This window comes from Nicotiana sylvestris, chromosome 11, assembly GCF_000393655.2.
Source record: "Nicotiana sylvestris chromosome 11, ASM39365v2, whole genome shotgun sequence".
NCBI lineage: Eukaryota > Viridiplantae > Streptophyta > Magnoliopsida > Solanales > Solanaceae > Nicotiana > Nicotiana sylvestris.
Genome location: NC_091067.1, coordinates 110,670,600 through 110,695,338, shown reverse-complemented (window position 1 = coordinate 110,695,338; position 24,739 = coordinate 110,670,600). Strand labels below are relative to the sequence as shown.

Here is a 24,739-nt window from a genome sequence, read left to right as displayed (position 1 = left end):
TCGCAGTAACCAATGATAGGCTACCTCGTCTTCCTGCCTGATAGATTACATGTGCCTCCGAAATTTATGGTGTTGGTGGTCTGTTTCTTCCATCCACATCAAATCATGCAGATCCTTGTTGGGATATGCCTTCTGGAAATTGGCCTTAAGTGCCTCACACAGTAACGGTGGTAGGCATAAGGTTCTTGTCATGCAGGCAAGTTCTCTACAAAACTTAAGATACCACTGTGTCGATCAAATATTAGACAAATACCAGAATGCTGTTTGACAACGTGCTCTTTCAAATGGTTCAGAATTAGTGTCCACGTCTCTTGGATTTCATTGGCACAAATAGCAAAAGCTAGAGGAAATATTTATCCATTAGCATCTACTGCAACGTCTATCAACAGCTTGATATCGTACTTTTCATAAACATGAGTGTCGTCTATGGATATAACGGGCCGACAATGCGAAAAACCATCAATTGTTGGTTTAAATGCCCAGAACACATAATTGAATATATATACTGGTTTTCCCGAACTCCGCTCAAGCTTCCATTCAATAACAGTCCTGGGGTTAAAGTGCTGCAGTGCAGCCATGTACTTGGGTAGAGCTACAAATGACTTATCCCAGTTACCATAAATAATTTCAAATGCATGTTTGCGCCCGAGAAACGCCTTTATTTTGGTAATGGTATGGCCATATTCTTGATGGACTAATGTAATGCACTATTCGATTTTATACCTTATGGACGCTTCGAGGTGTGGAATAAGGACAAGAGAAATCAAGTCAATATCCAAGTTAAAGTTATTCCCATTGAATGTGTCCATTTCACATCTGTGGGTGGGAATGTATTTACCCAATTCCCACAAACCTGTTTTCTTCTTGCTCGCACGCAGCATCCAATGACAACCTATAAACCATCTGCGGCAAGTAACCTTGTATACCGCCGTAGTTGACTCTTTAACCATCATCTCACGACATTCTTTTACGTTGTGCATTTTACAAGCCTTGCTTATGCGCGCTTTATCAGGAAAAAGCATGCTCTTTGCCAGCACCGTTGGTCTAGACTCATCCCACATTGTTGTCCGACTTTCATCAAAATCCCTTGTGAGAGCTTCCACATCCGACATACTTGTCAAGTTATCAAGGTAGGGAATATCTCTTGAATGAAACGGCAGTTGGGACTCGTACACTCTTCGTCTAATGGGGGTGGAGCATACTCCCTCGTCAAATCAGGTCCTTCATTCTCATCCTCCTCATCACCATCCTCACGAGGGAAGGGTGTGTCGTCTCCGGATTCATCGGCATTATTGTCATAATCATTGTTCTCTTCCTCACTCTGTGCATCTGCAGATCGCGATTTAATATGTCATCTTCAGGCAATTGAGTGAGGACAAGTGGTTCAATTTGCTCATTTTCACTGCACAAACAACAAAGTAATAAGCTACTGAAATTAATAAATACTTTCCATATAGCCGTACTACTTCACTTACAAGTCATAATGTGATGACATTCTATGATGGACATTTTCATGTTGGTGATGACTCTCAGATGGACCACCATGATCCAACACACCAAAACTAGGTATATTCCAACTATGTGTGGGTTCATAACTTGTAATATTCATATCCGTCCGGTACCCCCTGTGGAATATATGAGCGTTAATACAAATTCAATAAAATAAAAATATACATCGTAACACAGAAAAATTGAAGTTTACCACTCGTCTTGTGGATTATGTAAAGCAGAAGAGAAATTATTTCCTCGCTGCTCATTCGCCGGCGATGATAAGTTTAAATCAAGGCAAACTCTTTCATCCGGAACCTGTCCGACAAAAACTGCTCCAGAATAACCACTCGATGACTGGGGTTATCCTTACTATGCGCAACCTCATTGTTGGGAACGTCTTCGACCTTGACGTACATATCCAATATTTTGATTACAAGAAATTCCTGGTATTCATCTGGAGTCCTCAAAAAATCCCTCAAAGTTTCATCATCGTCGATGTTAAACTCAGAGTAACAAGCAACCCCTTGCGGAATGACGGAATACGGAAATCTACCGATTACTTTAAGGTTCACTGAATGTTTCCTCACACTCATTTTTTTACGTAACAAGGATACCAATGTATCGTATTCCTTTGTAAGTGGCAATTTAACATGACACTGTGGAGATAAACTATACCACACAGAGTTATTCTCCATTACAACCTCATCCCCCCCCCCCCAATAAAATGAAACCCTTATTTTTCGCTCTTCAGACATTATAAAAAATGCTTGAGAATTTAACAAGAAGAAAAGTTTGAACGGGAGTTAGAATATTTTTTGAATGGATTTTCATAAAATCCTAATGCCTTTAAATAAGGCAATGCCTAGCTCGGGGTGTTACACCCCCACGTTTTCGTACGTTACATCATAAGTCAATTGATGTAAGCTCATAAATATCATCTTTGAAAAGTTTTCAAAGTTAGTTAATCATGTTAACATGGAGGTTACAAATATTTAAGATCATGAATACCAAGTACCAAAAGGGTTTGAAGCCTTAGAAGCTAAACGAATTAAAGAAAATAAGTTTTGTCGAAAGTCGACCAGTTGGAATGTTATAACATGTACTTTTGGGGTGATAATAGGGTGATTAACATTATAAGGAGATTATGTTATGAGTTATTTTAATCGTATGATAGTTTTGTGTTATGTTTTGAAGTCAAGCAAGTTGTGGAACAAAAGTTGGTATATAATCCCTATCTCATTTTTTCTCTTCATTTATCCATTAAACACGACCAGAGAACACCCCCTGAACATAACTTAAGTTCTCTTCAAGGGTTTCAAAGAGGATTATCATCCCGAGTACAAAATCAAGAAGTGATAACACTAGAACGATCCCTATGATGTAAGTATCATTATACCGCCTCTCTTTTTTCTTTGTAGTTCGATTTTTGGAAGGTAATTCAAAGTTAAGAAACATCTAATCCCTGTATTTAAGTGTTTAAATATCAAGCAAGGTTGATAAATTTGTTTCCTAATAGTTAGAACTCACAGAACGGTGATCGGAAGCCGTGAGTTCGAGTTATTTGACTTGTAGTGGATTGTTTGTGGGTTGTTTCGTGTTGGCCTCTTATGCTGATGTTTTATGGAGTTTTGGGGAGAAAAGGTGTTGAGAAACAAGACATAATGACAAAATGGTAGGCTGGTTGTTCGTCGTTACTTTTTTTAGATTGTTTGGCACTACTTTGGTTGTCGTTTTATGTATGAAGTGATTAGGGGTATGTGCTGTTTTGTTGTATATTGTGATAGAGATAAGGTTGGAAAATGATGCATACATGTTGTAATTGTTGTGTTCTTGTTGCTGTTGGTATATGGTATTGGAGGAGGGCCTTGTTACAGGGGATATACTGCCAAAATTTACGTAAACGAGCTACTAGTTTAAGTTCCAAACTTAGCCTTTACTCAGCACTGATTTTGAATCTCCTTATGTTGTGGTAGATTGAGTTGAGTTATTTGAAGAATTGCTTGGAAGGTATTAAGGACTCAACGAGGTTAAGGTATGTTAAGGCTAAACCTTTCTTTCATTTTAGCATGATCGAGAAACTAAATGTGTTTGATAACGAGACATAAAGAGAAGTTCATATTCCTGAATTTATGTATATTTTCCTAGTCTCATATGTTACAACATTTCTCCTTATCAGGACTTCATATTCAGTTTAGTTTTGTCTTCTGTCAGCCCAGAGAGCAGAGTGTCTATATATATGCAGTATTACAGTATTTTCACTACCATCAAGCTATAATCGATGGGCGGGCCTCTATTGGGCAACCTCTGATCAGATGGTGAGTTATATACCGAGCCTATTGTGGTCGAGCGCTTTTGAGCGAGCCTAGAATGGCCGAGATACAGAGCCTAGTATGGTCGAGCACCTATGAGCAAGCCTATTACGATAGAGCGGTTACACATACCGAGCCTTATATGGTCGGACAACTATTTTACATACTATATTGAGAGAGTTGAGTTAGTATCAGCAGGTAAACATATCTTCAGGTTATCTTTGACTCCCAGTTACTTTCAGTTATTATATTATCAATTCAGTTTTAGATTTCAGTTATTCAATTGCCCTACATACTCGGTACATTATTTCGTACTGACGTCCCTTTTGTCGGGACGCTACATTTCATGCCTGCAGGTCCCGATAGACAGCTAGATAGACCTTCCCAGTAGACGTAGCCAAAAATCAGCTTGGTTGGTAAGCTCCACTTCCCCGGAGTTACCAAGTCTAGACCTTGGAGTCCATTTTATATATATAGGTTTGATGGGTAAGTCGAGGCCCTGTCCCGACCATAATATAGTTTAGTGATCCCCTAGAGGGTTGTAGACGAGTCTTGTACATTTTTATACCAGTACTAGAGATTTATCATCCCTATGTAGATGTTTAGTTTGATATTATTAGTTTTAGACGTTATTTCAGATGATTCAGAATATGGCCTCATCGGCCTAAGTTGAGGGTTACCCCTCCAGAGTTTAGAGTTATAGAGTGGTACGCTCGGGCCGAGTATGGCACCGGGTGCCAGCCACGCCTCTCCAGGTTTGGGGTGTGACAAACTTTTAGATGCTTGCAATTTGAAAAATTATAGCTAGCCAGAGGGCTACTACAACAGCAGGTTAGGGCACTAGTAAAGAGAGAATGCTAGGCGACCCGAAGAGCCAGTGGATAGAGCAAGGAGAGCTAAAAGCGAAAGAATATTTTATTGATGTTTTTAGAATAAGGTAATAAATAGAGATATTAACACGAGAATAAGAAGAAAGTAAATGAAGCATTACATGTAAGATGCGATAAAAGGGTGGTAACGGTAAATCATCATATGATATGATGACAGAGTCTATAATCAAGTAAAGCAAAAGACAAGAGGTGACATGCCTTGAGACAATAAAATAGTATAGGCCAAAAGTCATATCCTCATTTCGAGAAATGAGTCGGTGAGTCTAATGTGACTACCAGAACAAAAATTTAGACCCTCGGAGTAAGAAAAATCAGCATGGGCTCGTGAACAAGATAAACTAACCATCAATTAGGGATCGAATGATGTGATAATAGTCGACATCAAGAGAATTTCAAAGATCGCATTCCGACAATAATAAAATGGACAACAGAAGAATAATCTTTAAAGGTCATTCAGGAAGACGCTTCCCTAAAGCAAGCAATGTGAGCAGAATTAAGATTAAGGGACTAAGTGTGCTAGTTACACTAGGCGTCTCCCTCGGTGTAAGGAATTGAGTTATCCTGGTAGAGAAAGCTTACCGCAAGGCTAGTAAGAGTCAGTGAAGACGTGAAAAGATGCCAAAGATGAAGAGGTAAATCATATATAGGTAAATCTTCATATCATTAAATGTTAGTAATCCCCTAAAGGGAGAAAGACAGTGTGATATGGTAGTAAGTCGGAGTTATGTAGTTCAAGTAACTATGGAATAGTAAAGAAAGAATGTGGTAAAAAGGTGAAAGGAATGAGATTGCATTTATTCATATCCTATAGATATGTTACGACTCCAGAACATTATTCAAGCACGATGTCGGGAGAGGCAGTAAGGGTCCCCACACCAGATATTATTGATAAATAAGTGCGAATGAGCATTTGATACATTAGGAGCTAGTGTTAAAGGTAAGTTAAGACAAAAGACACAACCTAAGAGAGGCACAGAATATAAATATGAGCATAAACTGACGAGTAGTTAATAGTTGATTCAGAAAGAGCTTGGTTATAGCTAGACAAGAGGTCTCAAATAAATCAGTAGATCATGCAAGATAAACATAGTGAAACCTAGCGTAGGAAATTCAGTCTCTCAGATACGACATCGTAATCCTCAAGAAATATTCAGATAGGAGTTGGGGTAGTAGAAGGTACAATATAAGTGTTACAGAAATAAAAAAGAGTGCCACGGGGGAGAAAAAAATTGATTTTAGAAGTAACCCTATGAGAACAAGGGCACGGAGGTATGTAACTAAAAATATTTATAGGTGAGTAAGAACATCAGGAACTCCGTGGTGTATTCAATGTAATAAGCTCGCAGCTTTACAAGAGTCAGAGGGTCCCTAATCACTGCAATGAAAGACTAGCTGAGAAAATAAGGAAGAAGGCTTCAACATAAGTATAGTGACCTAAAGAAGAAATGATCTTGTAATAGCAGTCTCACTACAACATTGTATGCACTCTACAAGAAAGTGGTACCTATTGTGACTAAGGAACGGGAAGTAAAATCCAAAATAATATTCGAGATCATATGAGTTGCACAAAATTCCAATATATGTTGGCACTAAGATAAGCCAAGTATTCATACAACAAATGGCAGAACGACCAAGAGAAGTAATTGCTTATTTTTAAAGAAAGCTAAGAAGGTGCGAAAGGAATTATTCAATCAATGACCCAGAGTTAGTTACATTATGAACGCACTTAAGATTTCAGAGTATTATCCATATAGTATATATGTTGACATATATACAACCGTAGAAAATTCCGGTATAAGTTAAAAACAAGTATTGAGCCCAGGTCACAGACAAAGGCTTGAATTGTTAGAAGATTGTATCGTGAATGTTACATAGCGTCCATGAAAGGCAAAAGTAATAACTAATACCCTAAGCCGCAGATCGGAATATAGCTTAAGCCTAAATAAAGGTTGGTGAGAAGAGGAAACTAAAGAGTTACATCAACTAAGTGAATTAGGAGTCTGATTATTAGACCCCGATGAGTACAGAAATTATGATTCAGAACATTGTAGAATCGCTCTAAATATCAAAGGTACAAAAGGGATAGTACAACTGCCATATTCTATAATGGCTCTACGATAAATCTAGTTAGAAGTCTACCAGCCTCATAAGAAGTCAGTATGAAGTTCCCACTGGATTGTATATGCACCAGAGGTGCAAGTATTATGGTAGATCTTTAAGGTGTGGATGTGAATTCCACCAATGTGGAAGGGAGGTTATTAAAGCCACAGAAGATACGATGCGAGATTTAAAGGTAAGCAAAGTAAAGGTAAAGGAGGTACGACATACTCAACTGCAGAAGGTTGTGAATAGTCAAGACTTCCGATAGAGGGCTAAAAGCTCCGTGATTCAGTGTCTAAATGTCATCAATAGCATATCTTCCACCCAATAGTTTCCAAGTACCGAAAGGTCTAGTTAAGAGAGTACAGAAAAGCTAGATATGGCGTGATGTTTCGCTTGAGGTTCCAAAATAACATAAGGAAATGTATGGTGTTATATAGTTAAGGAAGGCTGTAAGTACTATAAATATATATGTGTAGGTCACAAGCTAAAGTATGGTAGAGTGACAAAGTTTTAAGTAGATAGGAGTGAGGATGAGAAAAGATGGGTGAAAAGGTGACGAGAATAGGTAAGGCCTCGGGATTAAGCCCATCAAAATAAGAGGGTTAATGAACTCCATAAGTTATAGGAAGCTCAGTATAGCCTGAATGAGCTCAAAGAAGTCTAAGACTATGAGTGATTTGAAGAGGTGAAATATTGCATTGGTAGTAGAATAAGGGTGTAATTGTGATAGATAAGAGGATGACATTTAGGCCTTCGATTGGGGTAATTATTCAAAAAGAGAAGGTATTTCATGAATTGCATGAGATTAGAATACTCCCATAAGGTGAATCGCGTTGGGATGCGATGAAATACGGTTATTGAAGTATAGTATTGTCCCTAGGTGGAGCAGGCAAATAACTTCAATGTTCCCCGATGAGACATAAGCCCTAACAACAATTTATTACGTAAGAGGTTTCAAGTGATCAATGGTAGATTATATGTCAACATTAGGGTAAATCAACAATAGGCAGATAAAAGTTTCAAAGTATGAGATGGGATTAGGCCGTCATTCTTAAGATGAACAGTAATGAGGAAGAACTAAAGGGCTTAGATTTATACATATAGGATAAGCAGCGAGAGAGTAACCTGGAGTTGGGTAGCAGACCTCGGTAATACTAAATCAAAGTAAGTGTTATGGTATAGTATAACCTACCTAGATATAGTAAAGCCATAAGGATAGACATACAAGGCTATGAAACAAGATATAGTAATAGTTGTAAGTTCGATAAAGTACCGAGAAAAGAACTTCCGTACACCTATATATACCGGGAGAAACAACTTGTCATAGTTTTGTAGATGTTCCCAAAGTGAGGCCTAGAGATTGGCTAAAAACTGGGGGGAAGGACAGAAGAGTCGCATAGGCGCATATACAAGGACAAAGTCATACAAGTTGCATGACAGAAGGTCGCAACAGTTACAATATTGGAAGAATTCTAACAACAAGTCGTGGTGTGAGAAAGAGGCCTAAAGGGGGAATGCCCTGGCCTTCAGATTTATTCACAAAACAATTGCCTAGATGTCAAGGACAATACTAAATTATTCGTAAGAGTTATAGGTTATGGACTGATAAGCGCATCATTCAACATTCGAGGACGAATGTTCCAAAGGAGGGAATGATGTTACACCCCATGTTTTCGTACGTAAGAGTATGTCATAAGTCAATTGATGTAAGCTCATAAATGAAATCATCTTTGAAAAATTTTCAAAGTAAGTTAATCATGTTAACGTGGAAGTTACAAATATTTAAGATCATGAATACCAAGTACCAAGAGGGTTTGAAGGCTTAGAAACTAAACGAATTGAAGAAAATAAGTTTTGTCGAAAGTCGACCAGTTGGAATGTTATAACATGTACTTTTGGGGTGAGACTAGGGTAATTAACATTATAAGGAGATTATGTTATGAGTTATATCGTATGATAGTTGTGTGTTATGTTTTGAAGTCAAGCGAGTTGTAGAACAAAAGTTGGTATATAATCCCTATCTCATTTTTTCTCTTCATTTATCCATTGAACACGACCAGAGAACACCCCCTAAACATAACTTAAGTTCTATTCAAGGGTTTTAAAGAGGATTATCATCCCGGGTACAAAATTAAGAAGCGATAACACTAGAACAATCCCTACGACGTAAGTATCATTATATCGCCTCTCTTTTTTCTTTGTAGTTCGATTTTTGGAAGGTACTTCAAAGTTAAGAAACGTCTAATCTATGTATTTAAGTATTTAAATATCAAGGAAGGTTGATAAATTTGTTTTTTAATAGTTAGAACTCACGGGACGGTGATCGGAAGCCGTGAGTTCGAGTTATTTGACCTGTAGTGGATTGTTTGTGGGTTGTTTTGTGTTGGCCTCTTATGTTGATGTTTTATGGAGTTTTGGAGGAGAAAAGGTGTGGGGAAACAACACATAATGACGGAATGGTAGGCTGGTTGTTCGTCGTTACTTTTTTTAGATTGTTTGGCACTACTTTGGTTGCCGTTTTATGTATGAAGTGATTAGGGGTATGTGCTGTTTTGTTGTATATTGTGATAGAGATAAGGTTGGAAAATGATGCATACATGTTGTAATTGTTGTGTTCTTGTTGCTGTTGGTATATGGTATTGGAGGAGGGCCTTGTTACAGGGGATATACTGCCAAAATTTACGTAAACGAGCTACTAGTTTAAGTTCCAAACTTAGCCTTTACTCAGCACTGATTTTGAATCTCCTTATGCTGTGGTAGATTGAGTTGAGTTGTTTGAAGAATTGCTTGGAAGGTATTAAGGACTTAACGATGTTAAGGTATGTTATCTTTCATTTTGGCATGATCCAGTAACTACATGTTGTTGATAACAAGACATAAAGAGAAGTTCATATTCCGGAATTTATGTACATTTTCCTAGTCTCATATGTTATAGCATTCTCCTTTATCGGGACTTCATATTCAGTTAATTTTGTCTTCTGTCAGCCCAGAGTGTAGAGTGTCTATATATATACAGTATTACAGTATTTTTACTACCATCGAGCTATAATTGATGGGCATGCCCCTATTGGGCAACCTCTGATCAGATGGTGAGTTATATACCGAGCCTACTGTGGCCGAGCGCCTATGAGCAAGCCCAGAATGGCTGAGATACAGAGCCTAGTATGGCCGAGCGCCTATGAGCAAGCCTACTACGGCAGATCAGTTACACATACCGAGCCTTATAGGGCCGAACATCTATTTTACATACTCCCTCTGTTCCAATTTATGTGAACCTATTTCCTTTTGGTTCGTTCAAAAAAGAATGACCCCTTTCTAAATTTGGTAACAATTTAGCTTAAACTTACAATTCTACCATCAATGAGAAACTTTTATAACCACACAAATATTCTAGATCCCTTTTTGAGTTGTTTAGGACAACAAATTCCAAAAGTCTTTATTTTTTCTTAAATTCTGTGCCCAATCAAACAGGTTCACATAAATTGGAACGGAGGGAGTACTATATTGAGAGAGTTGAGTCAGTATCAGCAGGTAAGCATATCTTCAGGTTATCTTTGCCTCCCAGTTACTTTCAGTTATTATATTAACAATTCCGTTTCAGATTTCACTTATTCAGTTGCTTTACATACTCGGTACATTATTTCGTACTAACTACCCTTTTGTCGGGGACGCTGCATTTCATGCCTGCAGGTCCTGATAGACAGCTGGATAGACCTTCCTAGTAGACGTAGCCAAACATCAGCTTGGTTGGTAAGCTCCACTTCCCCGGAGTTATCAGGTCTAGATCTTGGAGTCCATTATATATATATATATATATATATATATATATATATATATATGTTTGATGGGTATGTCGAGGCCCTGTCCCGACCATGATACAATTCAGTTGCCCCTATAGGGTTGTAGACGAGTCATGTACATTTTTATACCAGTACTGTGGCTTTACCATCCCTATGTAGATGTTTAGTTTGATATTATTAGTTTTAGACGTTATTTCACATGATTCAGAATATGGCCTCATCGGCCTAAGTTGAGGGTTACCCCTCCAGAGTTCAGAGTTATAGAGTGGTACGCTCGGGCCGAGTATGGTACCGGGTGCCGGCCACGCCTCTCCAGGTTTGGGGCGTGACACGAAGGGCTGAATTTTTTGATGTATAGCGCTCTTTATACCCATTTAAATTATTGTTATGTCAGTTTACCACATGAGACTTATTGGTGGGCCCACAAACAGGTATAGCGCGGTACATATATATATATATATATATATATATATGTAACGCGCTATACATATCCGTCACATCAGGTCAGCATATCGCTGTTTATACATGTGTTATACATATATAACACGGTTTTACACCGCGTTATATATAGAATGATAACTCTTTTTTTTACACATATTTATGTCACATTTGTCCAAAAAAACCACAATTGGGTTCCGGACTCACTTAAGTTATACCGACAGTGTATGTAATGGTGCGCAGGAGTAAGAACAAACCCAACTTAGATTTTAATAACTGTGCCCAAAAAAAGGTAAAAACGTCAGTAATAATTTACAAACACCGCCTGCGCAGAGCAAGACTCTTGCTCAGGCCGGAGCAGAGTGTTTGGATATACAAAGGAACATGGAGACAAAAGAATAAGACCACGCTTGAAAAAATATCAGTGTCCTCCAAATTAATAAAGGTCAAGAATGCTATCCACATCGGCAGATTCTGACACATCTCAGCAAATTAATTAATAAAAAGGTAAAATAGAGAACACTGAATGCAACCCTCCAACCTAGATTATATTTCTGAATTAGAAGAAATAAATTACATGTCTCCTAAGATGCTGTTGCTGAATAATACAGAAGACTATAAATACAGGTGCCTAAGTCAACTAGAGAAACCCAAGAAATCTGAGCTTCATTGACAACTATACCCTTTTTCTTTTACACTTAAACTAATTCCTACAAGACTAGAACAAAGCCTACTTGTATGTGAGTTAGTAAGTGCTCTAACACATTAGAAAAACTATCCCTATCCCTCTTCATCATAATCTTCCTCTTCCTCATCTAACCCTCTGTTTAAGTTGGCCAGTTGCATCGGATCAATGGCCATCTTTTCCATCTCAGACAAGGACCATCCAGGGATTTCCTCATGCTTCACTTCAGGAGGTGCCATTTTTGATGTTGAAGGAGCTTCAGCTGGTATTGCTGTGGATTCCACACTCTCATTTAAGTCAATATTGAGATCGAAGTTTCTCGCAGGAACTTCTGGGCATTTGCCAGCCGAAATGTTCTTTGATTCTGCTGGTTCTGCTACATAGTCCATCCTTTCATCATTTTGCTTTTGCTTCTCATTATTTTGATTTGAAACATCAGCAGGGTCTTCAATTTTATCACAGTGAACATTGGAGTCTCCTCGCTCTACTGCTCGTGCACCTCTCCCACGGCCTCTACCCCTACCCCTGCCTCGTCCCCTCCCACTACCGCTGGTGTGTGCAGTCTCATGCTGTGATTAAAAAATTAAAAAAAATATCACTATTATACAGGAGGCGCTGATATGGTGTTTTACACAGAAGAAATCAGACCACATACAGCTTTGCATGTCAAAAGTTGGTAGCGTGGTCTTGATGTCTAAACTAACAAATGGACCATCAATTATGGAAAACCCAAATTTTAAACCCAACATTATCTAAAAGAAATAATATCCATACCATGCGACTACTCCTTTTGATATCATCATCACTGTCATGATCATCTTCTTCAACAACTTTCCTGCATCAGCGAACAGTCAGCTGTTAATGATACAAATTCATCGCCCTGAAACCCATCACAGGCAAGAAAATGGGAAGTACAATTTTTTTACCTTCTTTTTGTAGCTGATTCGGCACCACCATCTGACCCGCCTAGATCAGGAACCCGGCTCACTACATCCTTGAGGAAATCAAACACATTAAAGCTCTGGATACATTGCTTCCTATGAAGTACAGGGACTGAGTTAGATGATAGCCAGAGAACTGGTATGATGTGTATAAAAACAGTTCATTGAACTTACAAATGGAATGAATTCATAGTTTTTGCTCCTTTCTTGAGGGTGATCTCATATGTTCGGTCACAAAGATCTTGCAGAAAGAGCTCAAGAGCTTTTGCTGAATATTACCGTTGACAAAATACAAGTTAGGATAAACAAAACTAAACACACACAAAAATTGATACCAAGAAGCAAAGGACGAATAAGGGTAAATAGCTCTCAAAACCAGCTGATTCAAAATGCTAAAATAAATTTAGTGAAAAGGACTTCCAAAAATACTTACAGACTAAAAGAGGAACAGCCATGGCAATCTTCCCCACATCTTCATCGGCTTGCATAATCTTTTTAATCCGCGCCTGCAAATAAATGCCAACGAGTATTAGAACAGTTAGAAACTTTGATTCAGTAATTTAATCAACAGAAACAATAAGTCCATAACAAGAGCTCATGAAACTTGTAAGCAGTTTCATTCACGTTCAGATGTCACCGTACAAATATTTTAAAATAATAAAAAGAGCAAAACTCTCAAATTACAGTCATAAAAATTCCTTCTTGAAACCAAATATCAGTACACGATATTGTTGAATCACGAGAGAAACAGACTACCATGCAACACCAAACTTTTGTTTCATGCGCATTCCCCCCATTTAGTTTGTATAGGGGTAAGGTCTGCATGCACACTACCCTTCCCAGACTCCACATGTGGGAATATACTGGGTATGTTGTTGTTGTTGTATATGTCCGCATTTAACAAGTGATATGCAACTAACAGTTCTAATATCATGCATCTCTACCTAATTACATGTTGCAGGTGAATTTCAGTTGTAGAGCTACAATTACAACTTCAAAGAGCTGACAGAAAGGACCCTCCACTTTCCAGGTAAAACAATCAAAATTGAGATAAGATCAGCATCAGTTAGTATAGCTCAGAAGACTCATTAATGTCCAAAGGCAAGCAAAAAAATAATTTCTCTCAGTCAAAGCAATGACCGGCAGGTAACAGCTCTATGATATTAAAGTACTATAACCAGTCAATTAAAACCATTTCCACCCAAGAACATCTATACCTGAACGATGAATAACATGACCAACATAAACTTTCATACTTTAGAGGGTCATTCACAAGGTTAGCGTCACGGTACTCTCACCACCTTCCTATCGTCTAGTAGCCCAATTGAATACAAATGCGGAATTAGCAGAAAACACTACAGATGCCAAGTTACCGGCCTCTTTAACTAAACCAATTCAAGGTATTGATTCTGTGCAGGTTGCAGAACGACGGGCAAAGATGTGCTCCAATAATTATCAGGAACAACTTCTTTTAATAACCAAGAAATTACCAAGGGCCAAAGGGACACAGTTCGAAACCCGACGGATAATGGGCCCACGCCTCTACCCTTCACTTAATCACCAGGCCTTTGTCTCAGGCAGGGTTCAAAGCCCTAACATGCTGAGTTGCACTCTTACCATTAGACCAAAGAACAACTTATTATACCTACTTATCAAAAAGGAACAACTTATTATACCTTCAAAGCATATGATGGAGAGCTGACTGCTTAAGCATGGTCATATTTCTTCCTCTACTATTAAGATGTCCTAACCACTGGATTAAAGAGACCAGAAATCCATACTTCATGTACCTCAACTCCTACAAAAAAAGATGTTCGTTTCTTCAACCCTCTTTCTCTCTTTTGTTTTAATTTTAATTTTTTTTTCTGTGTGTGTGGGGGGGGGGGAGGGGGGGGAGAGAGATTCATCACGTACAACCAAACTAAGCAAATACATATAAGCATGAACACAAGGCAAGTCCCAGGAACCAAAACAAAAAGTCAAACTCAAACTCCACCTTCATAATCAGTTTTTCCCCCAACAAGTAAATAGTAGACATCCAATCCTACCAATTTGAGATTTCTATTCATTCAATAACCTCACAAAGATCACCAATACATCAAAAGCTCAAAGCTCCCCCCCCCCTCCCACAGGAAAATAATAAAAGCTCTAAAGTTTCAAATTTACTAAACCCCAGTTACTTCTTTGAATGAAAAAACAAAAAACAAAAAAAACACAGAATAGACAATCAAAAACACTAACAGAATAATACATAAACAGAAAGAGAAATAACTAAACAGAAAGAGAAAAGGGTGGGGGTGGGGGTGGGTTATATGGGTTAGGGTGGGGGTGAGACTTACAGCAGGGAATCGGGTATCGAGCCTCTTCCTCATGGCCACCAACGAATCAACCCCTCAAAATCACTCAAACCCTAATTTAGCCAACTTTTCCCCCTTTTTACAAACACAGACAACCCGTGTACCAGTATCTATCTATATATATACAAACTTTTATGAAAAATTTTCGAAATCCTTACGTCTTCTTCGGAAAAGTTAACAATACAAAGGGGATAATAAAATTAGTAAAAATTTAAATACATTAAAAGCGAAATAACACTTACTGGTACTTTCTTTTGAAAAAGTAAAAGATTTAGAAAAAAACAAAATTCTTAGCAGATTCGGTTTTCTCGGGGCATCTATTAAGGACCAATAGGATGCTTACACGTAAGATTGAAGTGAGAGAGTTTTCTGGATTGACTCACACTTAAACTTTACCACGACTAGACTGCAGACGGGAGAGGTAAGTACAAAGGATGTGTAAGGAAATAACAATCACCTTATTATTTTATTTTATTTTATTATCCTATGACTTTTTGTCGTTTTCCCAAGTTTTTTAATGATGTTTGACTGGTCTCAGGAGTGGGGAAATTTTTTTGAGGTATTTGCCGGTTTTTTGGGTCACGTTTTAACTTATGTTTGCTTTGTAAAAAAAATTGCAAGCGTACCTACTTTTTCGCGTAATTTCAGTATACGGGACTGAAGTAGCAAAGGCAATCACGCAAAACTTCAGCATTCTAGTAGACGGGCCGGAAGTAGCAAAAATTTCAGCAGATGATGCTGAAGTTATTTAGTTCGTTTGTAAAAACTTCAGCACTAAATAAGCTAAAGTTTTTTTGTCCTAGATAAGTTTTTTCAAAAACTTTAGCAGAAGATGTTGAAGTTATTTAGTTCATTTGTAAAAACTCCAGCACTAAATAAGCTAAAGTTTTTTTGTCCTAGATAAGTTTTTTCAAAAACTTTAGCAGAAGATGTTGAAGTTATTTAGTTCATTTGTAAAAACTTCAACACTATATAAGCTGAAATTTTTTTGTCCTGGATTTATTAGTTTTGTCATAAAGCTTTTTCAAAAACTTCAGCAGAAGATGTTGTAGTTATTTAGTTCATTTGTAAAAACTTCAGCACTATATAAGCTGAAGTTTTTTTGTCCTGGATTCATTAGTTTTTTCATAAAGCTTTTCCAAAAACTTCACCAGAAGATGCTGAAGTTATTTAGTTCATTTGTAAAAATTTCAGCACTATATAAACTAAAGTTTTTGAAAAAGCTTTCTAACATACTAGATAAATAATCACCTTATTCTTTCATAGTATATTACTACTATAAAATAATTTGATTGTCAATAGTATCTATATTATGAATTTTGGAAACAATAAACGTGAAAAGAACATAATTACGTGGAAATATTCACAAATTATTGTCTACTAATTTACGTAATTATTTATAATTTATTTTTAAATAATCTGATAAACATACTTATGGCAATCATCCCGTGAACTGAAGTTTCATAGCAGCACCAACAATAGCAGAAGAAAGAAGAAGAAGAAGAAGAAGAAGAAGAAGAAGAAGAAGAAGAAGAAGAAGAAGAAGAAGAAGAAGAAGAAGAAGAAGAAGAAAGGGGGCTGAAGTTGTTTAAAAAGTGAGTACAAGTTAAAATCTTTGAAGGCATGTGGAATCTTTCACCTGGTGGAAAGATGTTATACATTCTTTAATCTTTCACCTTAGGAATGATTCAATATGTGGAATCAAGACAAAAGAAATCAAGTCACCATTCAAGTTAAAATGATTCTCACTGAATGTGTCCATTTCACAAGTGTGGGTGCCAATATATTTCCCACAATCCACATATTTGTTTTCAACTTTCTCACACGCAGCATCCATGTACAACCTTGAAACCATCTATGACAAATAACATTATATACTTCCGGAGATGAATCGTGAACCACGATCTCATGACACTCTTTTATGTTGTACATTCGCACCACCCTGCTTAGACATGCTTTATCAGCAAAAAGCATATTCTTTGACAGCACTGTTGGTTTAGATTCATCCCATATTATTGTCCGAATATCGTCAAGATCCCTTGTGATGGCATCCACCTCTGTTATACTAGGCAACTAATCAAGGTAGGGAATCTCCCTTGAATGAAATGGTACATGGGACTCGTACACTCTCGGTCTAACGGGAAGTGGAGTCTGCATATATGGAGCATGCTCATTGGCGGCATCATATTCCCTCGTCAAATCAGGTTTATCATTCTCGTCCTCATCATCATCAGGGAAGGGTGTGTCATCTCCAGACTCATCAGCTTTGTTGTTATAATCACTATTATCTTCCCGACTCTGCACATCTGCCAGATCCCGATTAAATATATCGTCTTCGGGCAATTGAGTAAGGACATGGGGCACAATAATTGCGGGTATAGCGTATGCATAATATGCGCTACATGTTATAACCTCAATTATTTATGGGTTAGTAAAGTTCAGGTGAATTATTGGTGGGTCAGTAAAGTTTACATATAGCACATGTAACCCATGTGCTATACCTTAATGGACAAATGTGTCGTTAAGATATAGCGCATTGAAGAAATGCATTATATATAAAATGGTTCTAAATTATTTTTTCACTTATTTTTTGTGCTTTGAGTCAAAAAAGGCAACACTTTGGTTCTGGACTCTTATTTTGTTTACTTTGAGGTGTTCGGAAGATAAAGGGATATTGTTGCAGGGTGAACATGTAATATCCTTTTTCTTCTACTGAGTTGTTTGGTATAATGTATTAGAAAAGGTTATATATATATATATATATATATACACACACACATATATATATATGCATTTTAGTTTTTCCTGAGCCGAGGATCTATTGAAAACAGTCTCTTTACCTACACAAGGTAAGGGTAAGATCTGCGTACACGCTACCCTCCCCATACCCCACTATGTAAAGTTACACTGGGTATGCTATTGTTTTGTGTGTGTATATATATGTATATATATATATATATATATATATATATATGATATTATTAATCTCTTGTTTAGTAATAGTACTTTTTAACTTATTCTTATACAGAACAAATCACGGGATTAGCAGTACCATAGTTTTAATACATATATAAAGACAAAATTGGTTTTAATGCACCATATAAGACAGTCGATAAGAAATAATCTCATCATTACAAATACACCATATTTAATACCATTCTTATACACCCTACCAAACGATACTTTAGACATGACTGTCCAAAAACCTTTTATGGAAATTCTTTCTTTATATTATCACTTGAAAGTATTTTTGAAAAAGCTTTTTAAAAAGATCTTTTGAAAATATTAAGAATTCAATGCAAGGATTATGGTCTAGCACCATAAAAAAATAAGGCCAAATATATAAATAACTTTCTAAAATTGATATCACTTCACGTTTTGATACCCCAACTAACTCTTATGCCTATTAGATGCTTTAACGCCGATCAAAGTATACCTTATCAAACACATTATATTGACATGACACAAAGAGTGACTCTCACTTAATTTGAGCACTGAATAGTTTATGTTATGTTGATATGGATAATAAAATATTAATATCTCTTCTCTCTAACACCACCTTGTTCCCCATCTTCTTCCTGCTTTCCTCCCATTTAAATTCCACCATTTTTTTATTCTCAAAAAAATATTTTGCTACTATTTTAGCTGATCTGTATTTTCCTAGTGTTAAATTTGGCCTTCACTAAGACATAGGATAAGTTGGTTCTCCGTTAACATTTGTATGTGAGTAACTAAGCTTTTTGTTGTTTTAATTGAATAATCTATAGCATTAATTGAGACTTGATGAACACCATATTTTATATACTTTCAAAGAAATTTGGAGTAAAACAAGTGAAAACAAGACAAAAAATTGAGTCAAAAAGAAGAGGCTTGAAATTTTGATAGAGAACTATGTTTGGGAAGAGTATTTTCAGCTCAACCACACCATGGATTGGAGATTGAAGCTACATTTAAAGAGTTTTTTATTCATGTTGTAAATGTTGTTGACCATGCATTATTCATTCAAGACATGATTTATAAATTATTCTAATATCTATTATGACTTCAAATGGTGGTATGAAGTATGTATGATATGTGTTACTCATCAGAACTAAAAGAGACACACTTGTCCTGACTTATCAAATGTGCCATATGAACTCACTTGGATTACTTTGTAAATAAAATCACTAGTGATATTGGATAGATAGGTTGGTGTTATCCATCACTCTCCTATTTTGAAATTATTTGGCCGACTGATATGAATTCTCTATATTATTTTTGCATGATGATTGAACTTCCTAAAGCCTATTTATGCTTGTGTGACGGCCAGCCTGAAGTCCGTTATATGTTATCGTACTTACAATTATATGATACAATACGAGTTTGCCGATGGGTAGCATGCTTACTAGGTTCATATTGAGCAAGTACAAGAAATTGACAATCCCCCCCCCCACCAATATTCCTTTTGCGCTATTGAGACTCCCATTGGTGGAGCTACATGTTTTCCTCCTCTGGTTGGAGTTTTATTATGCCATGCAATCAAGGGGTGACTCATTTGTCCTTACGAGGTTTTCTCACGTTGAAGGCTCTACAGTTATTTCACACATAATTCAACATACTCTTAACTCTTTATTGATGAGTAAGAACATATTTTAGCTGCTCTTGAATGATTGGAGTTACATGGGATAGGGAGACAGTTGACCACCATTGAGGTACTTAATATTATTGTTACTTGGGCAATAATTTGAATACTTAATATATATGATATATAAATTACCCATATTGTATTAGTATATTGTTTATTGGTACATAATAAGGTAGAACTAGTCAAACAACTCGTACCTGGCTCGATATCTAAGACCATAATATTAAGCATCAATAATAATGACTATACACAAATGATTTATATAACCAAACCAAATGATGTCTTTTGGCTTGCAAGGTAAAAATCTAATTGTCAAGAGTACATTAGCTTGGTCTTGGCCAAAGAAGTCAGTCTACAATATGAAGCCAGACCATGCAAAGGCTGTTCGCATGGATCATTTCATGAAAAAGTCACTCAAGTCCGACTTACCAAGCAACCTATCAAGCCAAGATATTCCCAAAACATAGTCTATTAATAAAAATCAAATGAAGCTCCAATTCTTATCACTCACAATAGCTATGATTTCCTAGTATCTCATGATGTAGCTTAGTGTTTTTTCTCTCTTCCTTTTTAACATAATTAATTGGATGATTAGACACTAAACTTAATAATAAATGGCAAGGATCATGCAACTGTGTGATCATAAGAAAACTATATGATTTTCATTTAAATTATTGGTATTGGCATTATGTAGAATTTAAACACATACACAGAGCCTATGCAGCGGAATATTGATAGGAATGTACCTTTTGAAAGGTTGACATAATAAACCTGGGAGCCTTGTAGTATGTGCATATCGTATGATGTCAGACTGATGGAGTCACACGCGTTTATATAGGTAGGCTAAGGACTAGGCAAAACTTTAAACTCTACGGACTTCTCCATAAAATAAAATTTCCCTTTAGACTGATAATTAATAGTTTTCTTCCATCAAAATAACTTCTAGATATGCATAACCATAAAATATTATCTGATAAGATAATTACTTGGAAAACAAGTTAATTGAAACAATTACCATTATATGTGATCCACAAATGTCTTATTAAAGAGACGTGTAATTCTTACATTGTCATGACCCTAACCTCAAACCTGATCGTGATGGCGCCTCTCGTGAAGACAAGGCCAGCCAGTCTAACGCAATTCGTCCTTTTAAGCAGTTAAATAACATAAGGATAATTCCAAACATGATCTAATAGCACAATTAGCGAAAATAGAGATAACAAAGCGGAAATCCAGCCCGACACAGCCCTAACCGGGGTGTCACAAGTCACGAGCATCTATTAGAGTATTATTACAACTAGAGATCTGATCAGTCAAACTCCGGTAAATCTGCCTCCGATCAGTCAAACCCGCTACCGGGTGCATAAATACCTGCATCTGCACACAAGGTACAGAGAGTAAAGTGAGTACTCCAACTCAGTGAGTAACAAATATAAATAAAGACTGAAAGCAAGAAATCACGTAAAGCCAATCAAGATGCTATATAGAAACAGCTAAAAAAAACAGTAAGAAAGCGATGAAGTTGTAAAATCTCTTAAAATATTTTAGCTCAGTTTAAACTTCTTTGAAAATGGCTTTTTCAATAGTATACACTGAATGCAAAACAATTAGTACAGATAAGCACAGAAATCCGCCCCTCGAGCACAAATACCATAGTTTAACAAGAAAAATGACAAATAAATATGAAAGATAAACATATAAAGGTTCGCCCCTCGGGCAATATCTCCGAACAGTACCAGCCCCTCAGGCTCACTCTCAGAACAATATCAGCCCCTCGGGATCACTCTCAGAATAATATCAGCCCCTCGGGCTCACTCTCAGAACAATATCAGCCCCTCGGGTTCACTCTCAGATCACAATATCAGCCCGTCGGGCTCACTCTTAGATCACAATGGGTACCCGCGCTCACTGTGGGTGTGCAGAGTACAGAGAGGCCCTTTACGGCCCAACCGCTATATCAAGCCATCTCGTGGCATCATCTCTCGGCACTCGTCCTCACATCGCTCGGCACTCGTCCTCACATTACTCAAGCCACCTCGTGGCGTATAAAAGTATCTCAGGCCCTCGGCCTCATATCCTCACATATGGACCTCGACCTCACTCAGTCCGAAAATCATCACAAGCCCCTCGGGCATTTGTAAAACAGTAGTGCTCAGCCCAAAACATCATTTAGAAATATCATTTAAGTCTCAAAACCGAGTAAAAGTGGCTGAGTTGTAAAACAGTGGAAAACAACAAGTCTGAGTTCAAGTAATAAATCAATACAGTGAGGAAATAGTGATAAAATCCTCGGAGGGTTCAAATAGTTGGCATGAAGCCCAAATATGGCAATCAGCCCAAATCATGATGATAACAAACAAGTTTCAGCCAAATACGCGGTAAAATCATCAATCAGGACGGACCAAGTCACAATCCCTAATAGTAAACGACCCCACGCTCCTCATCAAGCGCGTGTCTCACCTCGATATAGCACTACGATGTGCAATTCGAGGTTTTAAACCCTCAGAACATCATTTACAATCATTACTCACCTCGAACCGGCGAAATCTCTAGCTTGCGACGCCCTTGCCCCTCAAATCGGCCTCCACGCGCATCGGATCTATCCAAAATTAGAACGAATATGTCACAATATGCCAAGGGAACAAAGCCCAAGCGAAAACAATCGAAAAATACCAAAAATCCCGAAATTAGCAAAACCCGAGTCCCGGGCCCACTTCTCGAAACTCAGAAATTTTCACATCAATAGATTCCTTATCTCCCAACGAGTTCATACATATCAAAAATTCTCAAATCCGACCTCAAATGGTCCTTCAAATCCCAATTCAAAGGTCCAAAATCCCAAGCCCTAGTTCTTCCATTTTTAGCTTAAGTTCCATAATTTTCTAGGTAGATTTCACAATAGAATCGAGTTTTAGGTCCGAAATTCTTACCTCCAAACGTTTCCCCTTGGATCCCTCTTCAATCTCCTTCAAAAAGCTCTCAAAAAGACCAACTCTGAAGGAAATGAGCCCCAAAATCGCGGATGAAATGAAATTAAACATTCTGCCCAGACATAACCGCATCTGCGGTCCAAAATCCGCTTTTGCGATACCGCAAATGCGGTCAAGCTATCCGATTCTGTAGAGTTCATTAAACCGGCCTAAGCCGCATCTGCGAAACTCTTCCGCATCTGCGCTTCCGCAGATGCGATCCGTTTAGTCACTTCTGCGGTCCAGCTCACCTGACCCATTTTCGCTTCTGCGATGAAACACCCGCATCTGCCGTCCACAAACCACAGATGCGGAAATACCAAAAGCAACAAATCTGAAGCTGCAACACAAATTCCAATTTCCCCGCTAACCATCCGAAATCACCCCGAGGCCCCCGAGACCTCAACCAACAGCACAAACATGACCCAATATCTTATTCAAACTTGTTCCAATCGTCAAAATACCTCAAACGACATCAAATCTACCAAATCACATCGGTTTCAAGCCTAAGTTTCCAAAAATCTTCCGAAATACGTTTTTGATCAAAAACTCAACCAAATCACGTCCGAATGACCTGAAATTTTACACACTCATCCCAAATGACATAACGAAGCTACTGCAGCTCTTGGAATTCCATTCCGACCTCTATATTAAAATCTCGCCTATCAATCAGAAAACACCGAAATCTCAATTTCGCCAATTCAAGCCTAAACCTTCCACGAACTTCCAAAATGTATTCTGATCACGCTCCTAAGTCATAAATCACCTATCAGAGCTAACCAAATCATAAAAATTCCAATCCGAGATCATATACAAACAAGTCAAATATTGGTCAAACCTGTCAAATTTCAAGCTTCAAACTGGGAACTGCTCTTCCAAGTTTATTCCGATTATCCTGCAAACCAAAACCAACGATTTACATAAGTCATTATACATCACACGGGGCAAGTCATGCCCGAAAACTAGCGATCAAAGTGCAAAATCTCAAAACGGTCGGTCGGGTCATTACATCCTCCCCCACTTAAACATGCGTTCGTCCTCGAACGTGACCCGAGTTGTTCCAAAAGCCAACCAATCGCTGAATATTCTTACCATGCACATACCCGGGGGTGATCCCACGTCATACTATCCCATATAGGTCCGATAACGCATTGTAATTGAAATTTCACAATCCAACCTAGCCCATAAACCTTAGAACCCCACTTTCACTTCCGAAATCATCCACAAGATCAGAATCTCACATCCATATTCAGAATAAGCCCAAACCAGCTGTAATAACCCATGCCTGCAACCTCAGGTGCAATTACATAATAAACCATGTAACTCAAACGCTCGTAGCGATAACTTCTATTCACAGTAGCTGCCCACAACAACCGAATACCGGTAGAAAACCTCTTATCAACTAAAATCTCATTCCAACACTTTCATATACTGCCAACGATAAATGAAACACGCAATAAACCATAACCATTTCTCAGATCAACCATTCATGAAGTCACTTCTCCTTTAGCAATTACCATAGCAAATTTCCGAGCCGAACCTCGATATTATCCTTCCAACATTCTGAAATCGAATCCGTTCGTATTCATTAATGATCCCAACGATCTCCTCTAATCCAACACACCACTTTGGTAACATGATACATCAATATAGGCCTAAGCCACAACTTGCATAATACGCGCACCAATAAGCAACGGTCCGAACATACTCAAATCATGAAAATGACTCAAATGAAAAAGTTGTACCTCAAGCTCACCAATACCAACACAACACAAGGCCGAGAACCCGTCTCACATTATAGGAAAAGAACACACAAATCTAGCCTGCAAGGTCATACCTCCACATAAATTAGCTGCAATGCGCGACCTTATCCAAATACTGCTCCACATGGAACACCTCAAGTCACTCTGCTCGAAATTGACGACCACACGCAATTGATGTCTAGAATCAAAGTAAATCATCATAACCACGGTGAAGCAGGTACATAACACTGCACAACCCGAAAGGGCATATCAGATGCACCATCCGCCAAGCAATATCCAATACTCCTCCCGCTCAAATCCTGCTGAGAGACCCCAATAACACTGCGCCACATGTGCCGATAACCAACAAATCCTAATGCCTCGCAATAC

The 24,739-nt window shown here is 37.8% G+C and overlaps 1 protein-coding gene across 2 annotated transcripts; it reads right to left on the bottom strand.

Annotated features, from left to right (window-relative positions):
• Window positions 1-11,554: 11,554 nt before the first annotated feature.
• Window positions 11,555-15,196, bottom strand: LOC104243771 (uncharacterized). Of its 2 annotated transcripts, XM_070163076.1 has the most exons (7): window positions 14,997-15,103; window positions 14,334-14,455; window positions 13,091-13,163; window positions 12,832-12,925; window positions 12,643-12,753; window positions 12,491-12,551; window positions 11,555-12,285 (listed from the first exon to the last, which is right to left on the bottom strand). In XM_070163076.1, the coding sequence occupies exons 3-7, from the start codon at window positions 13,143-13,145 to the stop codon at window positions 11,812-11,814; spliced, it is 795 nt and encodes a 264-aa protein (XP_070019177.1). In that variant the 5' UTR covers window positions 13,146-13,163; window positions 14,334-14,455; window positions 14,997-15,103; the 3' UTR covers window positions 11,555-11,811. The 2 variants fall into 2 exon arrangements, with proteins under 2 accessions (XP_070019177.1, XP_009797323.1); XM_009799021.2 differs by lacking the exon at window positions 14,334-14,455 and having other exon boundaries at window positions 14,997-15,196.
• Window positions 15,197-24,739: the final 9,543 nt, after the last annotated feature.

Excerpts from the sequence above, each read along its gene's own strand:
- LOC104243771 (XM_009799021.2), bottom strand. The coding sequence starts at position 15,029 with ATGAGGAAGAGGCTCGATACCCGATTCCCTGCT. Across the intron at positions 13,164-14,996 it reads TCGATACCCGATTCCCTGCT|GCGCGGATTAAAAAGATTAT; the intron begins GTAAGTCTCACC and ends ATTTATTTGCAG. Across the intron at positions 12,754-12,831 it reads ACTATGAATTCATTCCATTT|GAAGCAATGTATCCAGAGCT; the intron begins GTAAGTTCAATG and ends TGTACTTCATAG.